The sequence below is a fragment of the Electrophorus electricus genome, chromosome 7 (genome assembly GCF_013358815.1).
Source record: "Electrophorus electricus isolate fEleEle1 chromosome 7, fEleEle1.pri, whole genome shotgun sequence".
Taxonomy (NCBI): domain Eukaryota; kingdom Metazoa; phylum Chordata; class Actinopteri; order Gymnotiformes; family Gymnotidae; genus Electrophorus; species Electrophorus electricus.
In genome coordinates, this window is record NC_049541.1 from 11,923,831 (window position 1) to 11,932,609 (window position 8,779).

An 8,779-nucleotide genomic window follows, 5' to 3' on the forward strand; every position below is an offset into this window, starting at 1 on the left:
CATTCTGCTCTTTGCCCAGTGGCACTCGGGCTGTTACAACTTGGCCCTACATACAAACCTTTCTCCAATGTCCTTCCCCAAAGTCCTTTCTTACAAAGGTATGTATGCTTAACATTTGCACAAAAATAATGTAATAATTATTAAATAATATTGAATATTGATCATTTAACCCAATTTTTATACCACTGGTATTTTGGATAACAAACAAAGTGGTAAATCTTTGCAATGTAGATACTGTGAACCCTGGTTCTTCTAACAAACGGATTATAAAGACATCTGTGTGGGTACATTTGTGACACTCAGTAGTCTGACTGAAAGACGCGGTCAAAGTCCGACTTCTCCTGTTGCAAGCACACAGTGTTGTGAATAGGATGTATCTTAGACTCTTGGGGGAGCCCTGTTTAGTAACTGGGATACATGTCTGATCATGGCTTGTACAGCATCTTCAGCCTGTAGCTCTGAAGTGTATGCAGCATGTACCCAATGCCTGCTTGCCTAGAGCTTGTCTAGTTTGGCATGCAACATAGTAGCAGAGGAGAGTAGCAGCTGAAATCAGTTGCTTTATCTCAGTCACTGCAGCTACAGTCTTAGATTTATTTTCAATATTCAATATTATTTTCAATATTCAACAGTCTTTTCAATATTACCATGTGGATAATCCAGTCTATAGGCTCTGCAACATTTCATTCATGTCTGTCAATTGATCCTTAACAGCAATCTTCAAGGTTATTGGGATGTTCTGTGGTACATGTTGCACAGATGGAATTGAGCTGCTGCTCTGTCAGGGACCCAAGTTTTCCAGTATCAACCTTATGAAGTTCAGCAGGAATGGTAAAGTTTATCTGTCTAAGGCACTCACATGTGGAACCTGACAATAACTGGCTTTGATCTGCATTAACAATCTTAAAGTCCAGGCTATCATTCACCTTTAAAATGTGTTCTGAACAGTCCAAGAGACTTCATTATTTGACCAGTCTAGCCTTAGCTTTATTGTGGCAAGCATCACTGATTTGTCTTAGCCTGCTGTTCATGTATCAAGCTACCCATCTGCCACATGTTTGTCGGTCTCTGCCCATATATTTGAGGCGCATAGATCATGTCCAGTACAAGACGTTGTTTTGCTTTTGAGAGGTGACACTGACTGTTTTCTCCTTTACAGTTGGGTGTCTCAAACGTGCTAACCACTATCACGTCAAACCAAAAGGAACTTGTAAACTGTCCAGCTTCACCCCCAGTCCATAACGCGGAAGGTTCGTGTTGGGACATTGTACTGTCATACCCACAGCAGTAGAAATTCAGTTTAAGTAGGAGCACTCACATTATGTGGGAGATACAGGGACGATTAGGACGACTTGTGAAAATGTTGACTATAAAGCGGTAGGAGTGGAAGTTTTGAATTTGAATTTGCCTGAATGCGCTTTACCTGTATAAAGTTGCATCCAGTGCAACGTGCAATCTATATGCTACTGGTTAGCTCGTTGGTTGGCCAAACCTTTAGTTCTGACAGAATGACGAATTGTTTGTGAAAAATTAGTTCCTCGAACACTTAAAACGTCTCGCTTTTCTCCTTTCAGGTTGTTGAGCACCGTGGTCCGAGCATGTCCACTGCTTTCGATTAAGCCGACGCGGGGACTTGTAGACGAGAAGCTTCAGATCGTCGTGAGGAATTTAAGACCAAAACAAGACGTGACACTTCACTCTGTACATCAGTCAGAAGATAAGGATTTTTGGGAAGCCTTCGGACACTATGTCAGCGACGGCAACGGCACCGTGACCGGTTAATATTTATACTTTAATTAACAGTTTTGCTACATATGGTGACAATAAATGACATACCCACTTGGCTACATAGCCAGCGAAACACGTCTTTTAGGTTGTGAAAAACAGCTGGTTTAAATTGTATGAAAATGCTCCCTGCAAAATATTAAGTTGTTTGGGGGCATTGATGTATATCGTGTGTCAGAAATGACAGTGAATGACTGCTGCGTGTGAATTACGTTTATGATTAGGATTGAGTACATTTATGACTTTTTGTATGACGCATGTGTGCACGCAGTGGCAAAGGACGCCAGTCTGAGCGGCACCTATGTAGGTGTGGAGGCCATGGGCCTGATGTGGAGTCTTCGGCCAGTGCCAGGGAGTCGAACAGGACTGAGGTCTTCTACACTGCACTACACCTGTGTATAAGTTATGTGTGGGGCTTCAGTGGTCTATACACAAGGATGGACATCATGACTTTAGTTTGCACATAAAGCAGCAGGTTGAAAGTGTGACTGTTGTATTTATATGAAGAATCGTGAGTCTTTCTAGGTTAACAATCATTGATAATATAATGCCTGAAGCTATGAATAGTCCTTTTATAACTTGCTTTTCTTTCTTTTTTCCCTCCCTCTCTGTTGTCCATTCATGCATTTACACTTCATTTAATTTAGATTCCGAAAGAAAGATGTCCTGTCACCACTGGTATTCCACATTTCTGTGCATGATGGACATGTTTCTCAGGGTTTTACTCAGCTCACGCCATTAGAGAGCCTTGTTATAGAGCGATGGTACATGGCTCCAGGTGTACGAAGATTCGATATCAGAGAGAGAGGTGTTCGAGGAACTTTGTTCATACCTCCAGGTACAAACAAAAACATATACAAACACATTTGCAAAGATTTACTCTGTGAGAGAAACTGTTAAGAATTGCTGACCCTGTGCATGATACAAATGATACCTTTTTTCATATTTAATTGCACAATTGGTGCATGTTGCTTACTTAATTTTGCATAAAACTAAAACTATGAGGTTAGTCCTCATAGTAATGTAATTGGTCATTTGAGACGTCACAGCACTTTTTATACACAAAGGCCAAGAAGCAGAATTATACATATTGCCACAAGTAGCGAGAATCAGAATCGTCTGTGTGTGTGTGTGTGTATCTCCAGGCCCTGGCCCATTCCCTGGTGTGCTGGATATGTGGGGAGGGGGTGGTGGACTGGTGGAGTATCGAGCCGCCCTCCTGGCATCACATGGCTTTGCATCAATGGCGCTGGAGTATCTGACTCCTGGTGAATTAAAAAAACTAAAGGCTGATGTCAATTACTTTGAGGTAATTCCCTTTGTTCTCTTTCCTTGACACACATATTCAACACATGGAAGCAAGATGTGATTCTCTGGGCTGATAATAATTGGTCTTACTTGGACATGCTTTAAAAATATTGTCAGCACTATTCATGTAGGATATTCCGAATGCAGTTCTGAAAACAAACACTATGTGTTAGGAACATAGACCTAACACCTAATTCAATAAATCTGTGTTGAGTGTTCTTTGTTTGTTTTTTGTGCTGTAGTGCTCTGTGGTATTGTGTTTTTATGGATTTACCTGCATGTCATATAGTCTCTTGGTATAGATTTGTAAGCACAGACCATGTGACCAGCATAGCTGGTTTCATATGAATGAGTTGTGAAAGGGCTGTAAAAAACATACTAGCAAGCAGAGTCCAACCACTAACCTTTTGCCTTCAGTTAAAGTGGTGTGCATGCAAACAAAAAGAAGTTTGCCCTCTAAGGGTAACAAACAAACATTGACATTTCTAACATTTCAGTATCTGGATAACATGCATTTAAATGCAGCGTTCATGCTGTTGGTTCAAGTTTTTGGTTTCCTGTCTTCGTAACATAAATAGATTGATACTGATGACTGAACATTTGCCAATTGGAATGAAAGTTTGTCTGTGTGTGTGTGTGTGTGTGTGTGTGTGTGTGTGTGTCTGTGTGTGTGTGTGGGTGTGTGTGTGTGTGTGGGTGTGTGTCTGTGTGTGTGTGTGGGTGTGTGTGTGTGGGTGTGTGTTTGTGTGTGTGTGTGTGTGTGTGTGTGTGTGTGTGTCTGTGTGTGTGTGTATGTCCTGTAGACAGCATATCAAATCCTGCAGAATCATGACATGGTGCGGAGGGACAGGTTGGCTCTGTGTGGTCTCTCGTTTGGTGGCTGTATCACCCTCTCTATGATTGTCTACTCCAAAATCATTCAGGTAAATTTCATGTACTGCCACAAAATAACCATGCATAATACAAACACTGAGACACAAATTGTAATACCTTTTATGTGTGTGTATGTGTGCATGTATTTGTGTAGCCCCAGTGTTGTGTGTGCATCAGTGGCAGTCATATTCCAGTCATCAAAAAGTCTTTGGATGAAACCTTTGAAGACATAAGGAAGTAAACACTCAGTTTATGTCATATTATTAAGGGATATATTTAAACAATTGAACAAGTGGGAGTGTGTTATGAGCCTGATCCTCTACTTTTAGGGTTGCTAATGATTAGAAAAAAATCCTAAACTTATAAAAGTGCAACATCTTTTCAGTACCTTTTGTGAAATGTTTGTTCTTTAAAGTCTAGATGTGTCCATTCATTGATATCTTGTAATAAGTAATTATTTCTGTCTCCAAGAAGGCAATCAAATAAAATGTCCTACTACAATAATGTGACAAACCTATCTTAAAATGTGTAATATTATACAGTCATGTAGTTAAAATATACCATGTTCTGGAACAGTGCAGAAATCTTTGTTACATTGCTGCTCCAACAACTACTTCAGCTAAAGACATGGTGCATCAGGGGTGTTATAGCAGGAAAACAACAAAAAAAGGTAGCAGGTAGAATTTTGTATGCGCATGCAAAAAGGCAAATAGGCATTGTATTAAATTATTAATGACTAAAAACAGGGATTAAACTGAAAATGAAAGATGGTGATTCTTCTCCCATAAATAAAGCCAGGAAAGCCATCATGTCCTCATCTGTAAATACACCTAATTAACTGGATATCATTTTGTTTGAAACATGGCTTAAATAATCAATAAATCATTTTTTTCAATGATTCTTTATATTCTGAAGAATACTAACACCTAGTGGACTAACACTTGGATGAATGAGACATTCTGTATTAAATCTAGTATAAACATTGCCGCTTACATGTGGGGTTCCTGCACAAAGGAGCATAAACTGATTTATTCAGAGACTATAAAGCAATGCAATTCTTCATTTCATGTGAACCATACTATATAGAAAAACATGTAGAATAACTCCAACTCTCAGGCAAATCAGACTAAAAAATTGGTTCTTCTGCAGTCGATTTTACAAATACCTTCCTAACATTGTACAAAAGGCTTACAGTTTATAAAGCAATACAAGTAATGTTAATTTAAATGAAAATAAGAGAAGTGTAAATAAATAAAAAACTAATCATTAAAATAATTTTTGTTATTTCCTAGGGTTATTGCATAATTTGTATGTATTAATCTCTAAACTTCTGTTAATTGTGTATTAGGTAAAAAGGTTGCTCGGTATGATGTTGTTGTTTTTTTGCGTCAAACAGCTCTGCTCACTTCACTGGTGGCTTTGGTGTGTTTTATTGTTTTGCCTTCACAACATTCAACCTAAATGTTTTCAGAGTGATGCTAGCTTTAGAATTTGATGTGCATCTGCAGTCTTCACATTCTGACCAAGTGGGCTGCAGGTCAAATGTTCTTATGAGTCATCAACTGTTGTGTTGTACAGGTAGAAGTGCTAACTATATGATTTATTAATTGATTTGTATTATGTTTTTAAAATGAAATTATGACTTTTAGACATATAAATAAAATTCGGATAGAGAACAATCAGCACATCTGGAGAGACATTACCCTGCCTGTCCCAACAGATCCCACCTTGAAAGTGGATGTAAGTTACATAATAATTATTCTAAATTTCATATGACTTTATTAACAGTCCTCTTGTTAATTTGGGCTTCAGTGTAGTTTTTATTGTAAAATATTTTCAAAGACATCTGGGTGTGTAAGAAATTTGGCTGTGTAGGATATTTGAATGTATTTGTATGTGTTTGTCTATAATGAAGTATTGTATAACATGTAGGTTGCCCGCGTAACATGTCCAGTGCTGTTAGTGGTCGGTGGTGATGATCAGAACTTGCCCACTCTGGAGGCTTCTGAAGATGTAAGATCACACCTGTGTACATCATTTACAGTTCCATAACACACATACATAACCCATAGGACAACACAATATATTATTTTACTTGTTATAGCAATATTGAGATTTAAGTTACATAGCATCCATTGCCGCATGTCTGTTATAATACACATTCATCCCATTTTGAACCAAAAAACTCTGGGTCCTCTTTTCAATAAGCAATGCCATTTGTCCAGTATTTCCATAGAAGGCCATAACCAAGATTAAAAAATATTATGTTCTAAAAATGTGACCTAGATTCATTTTCATACCAGCTATATTATATGCTAGATATGTTAGCTCATTTACTAATACATACACATTGAATCAACAAAGTGATAAACCCAGATTTTCTCAATTTCATGTAAATTAGTTGTGAAGCCAGGTTGTCTTTGGTTAACCTGCCTAGCTAGCTGTCTTCCACACAGATACACTGAGACCCCTCGCCAAGACACATTATGGGAATCAATCCTTATATCAGTCATTGGGTCAAAATGCTTCTAAGTCTAAATAAACCAGCATTTTAGTATATACTCACCAATCGCTTTATTAGAAACACTGTAAGTGGATCACTAAGGTCTATAGCCCTTGGTCTTGTCCCATCCTCTAGCCCTTTCTGGTCAGTTTTTGACCATAGAACCCCTGTTAGCTGTGTATTTTTGTATGGTGGAATACCCTCTTAAATCAGCACTGACACTGATGTATAAATCCCCCCACAACACTGCTGTGCCTGGTAAACCTGAAGTAGCACAACAGTCACTACTGTGCTACTTCCATGTCAGTGTATTTGGATGTTGTGAGAATGGCACAACACCCAAATAATATCCACTCAGCAGTGAACCTGTGATAAAAACAGGATGTGAACATCATAGAGGGTAGCTGGAAAAATGTGCATGACAAGATAGGCCCAGTGTCTGTATAAAACCTGTTTAAAATGCATCTATAAAATAAAGTGTTGGGGAGGGCTATAGATTTAAATATTCAAGATACCAAAAAATCCACATTTCAAAGCTCATGTTCAAAATCGCAACTCTAATGCACAGTTGAGTTGAACATTTGAACTGAGTTCAGATCAGTTTTGAGTTATGACTTTGCACATGAACCATTTCAAATCTAGAAAATGTAGATTGAAATGTAGATACAAAGGTGAAATCTTTTTCTGGTGTTAATGAATAGTATGTAGATTTGAGGTGATATTAGGTGTCTTGAGGATAAGAACTGATTGACTAACCTGACCACATAATCTCTTAATAAACTGACCCAAATATAATCTGTACATATGGTTATGGTTAGGTTAGGCATCATCTCATGATAATTGTAACTCATGGTCCATTTCCCTTAGATACAACACATAATGGAAAAGGCAGGAAATCATCACCTGCTCCAAGTCCTCATCTACCCTGGTGCAGGTCATCTAATTGAGCCGCCATACTCACCACACCACCGGGCCACAAACTTCATAGTGCAAGAAGGCAAAGATAAAAGTATACATACACACTTTTTAATATTACACTTGTTCACGCTGAAAAATAAATAAATATATATATATATATATTTATATATTTATTATTATTATTATTATTATTATACACGCACACAGACAGATCTTGCTTTCTGATTTGTGTGCGTGTGTGTGTATGATCACAGTACTCTTGCTCTGGGGTGGACAGGCCAAGCCACATGCAGATGCCCAAGAGGACTCATGGGAAAAACTTCTGGCCTTTCTACAGCAACACCTGTATCATGCAACTCCACAGGCAGAACTGTAGTGGTGCATTATTTGTATGGATGAGTATTTGTATAGAGAAAACCTCTCAAATCATTTTAGAAGAAAAAATTGTAGTATGATACCTGTGATTTTTCAGTAATACTATTTTTGGAATACTTAAGTAAGGTGTTGTTCTTAGTTTAGTAAAGCCCAAATTAAAAATGTTAAATGGTTTATTCACTATAAAATAAAATTTATACACTATGACCTGTATCAGTATATGAATCAAGGTATGTTTTGTGAAAATCACTAATAATTGCATTATAAATTGTAATAATGCACATGAAACACCTTGTTAATACTTTGTTATGCAGATTAACATAAATTAATAATATAAATTCAAATGTTGGTCTATAATTAGTCACATTGTTCATAAAGGTTCCAGGAAGTGACTTCTGAGTTTTTTTGGTTCAGTGCTATTAAGCCTTTAATGATTCAGTAATAAAGGTATGCTCCAATTTCTAAAATAGTAAAATAATAGCAAAATAGTAAACACATGTACAATCCCATACATCTGCCCCATGTCACTGCATCCTCATCTACACCAGCAGTGAAGATGTTTCAGATGACCACAGAAACAAGAAGCACTTCATGACACCTGGTACAGATGGCTTAATAATGTCTGCCTGTGCCTGTATGTGTTTTATGTGGTTGGTTAAGTGTAGTGGGTAACAAGACTGCTTCTCCTATGTAGGATTGGGATTCAAGCCCTGTCTGGGCAAGTGCTCTATGCTGTACCAATAAAATTCTTTAGGTAAGATTTCTACACTTGCCTACCCCTGTAACATGACTGAAAATTGCAAGTTGCTCTGGATAAGAGCATCTGCCAGACATGTTTGTAAATGGTTGTGTTGCTGTGTGTCTCAGATAGGCTGGTGCTGATATTGCATGTGTGATACACTCCTTTGACCTATGACATTGCAAATTGGTTTTACAACAACACAATTGCTGCAGCAAACCACCCCCCCCCCCCCCCTTACTTCACTGTGAGGACCGAGGTAATAAAAGAGTGTTAGC

At 38.0% G+C, this 8,779-nt stretch overlaps 1 protein-coding gene across 2 annotated transcripts; it reads left to right on the forward strand.

Moving 5' to 3' along the window:
• Window positions 1-1,256: 1,256 nt before the first annotated feature.
• LOC118241644 (peroxisomal succinyl-coenzyme A thioesterase-like) lies at window positions 1,257-8,526 on the forward strand. 2 transcript variants are annotated; one of them, XM_035527877.1, is made up of 11 exons: window positions 1,257-1,377; window positions 1,575-1,777; window positions 2,057-2,156; window positions 2,433-2,623; window positions 2,931-3,094; window positions 3,897-4,016; window positions 4,121-4,203; window positions 5,616-5,706; window positions 5,899-5,979; window positions 7,337-7,478; window positions 7,642-8,526. In XM_035527877.1, exons 1-11 carry the CDS (start codon window positions 1,322-1,324, stop codon window positions 7,761-7,763), a joined length of 1,353 nt encoding a protein of 450 aa, XP_035383770.1. In that variant the 5' UTR covers window positions 1,257-1,321; the 3' UTR covers window positions 7,764-8,526. The 2 variants fall into 2 exon arrangements, with proteins under 2 accessions (XP_035383770.1, XP_035383771.1); XM_035527878.1 differs by having other exon boundaries at window positions 7,665-8,526.
• The last annotated feature ends 253 nt before the right edge of the window (window positions 8,527-8,779 follow it).

Excerpts from the sequence above, each read along its gene's own strand:
- LOC118241644 (XM_035527877.1), top strand. The coding sequence starts at position 1,322 with ATGTGGGAGATACAGGGACGATTAGGACGACTTGTGAAAATGTTGACT. Across the intron at positions 4,204-5,615 it reads ACCTTTGAAGACATAAGGAA|ACATATAAATAAAATTCGGA; the intron begins GTAAACACTCAG and ends TATGACTTTTAG. Across the intron at positions 5,707-5,898 it reads ATCCCACCTTGAAAGTGGAT|GTTGCCCGCGTAACATGTCC; the intron begins GTAAGTTACATA and ends TATAACATGTAG.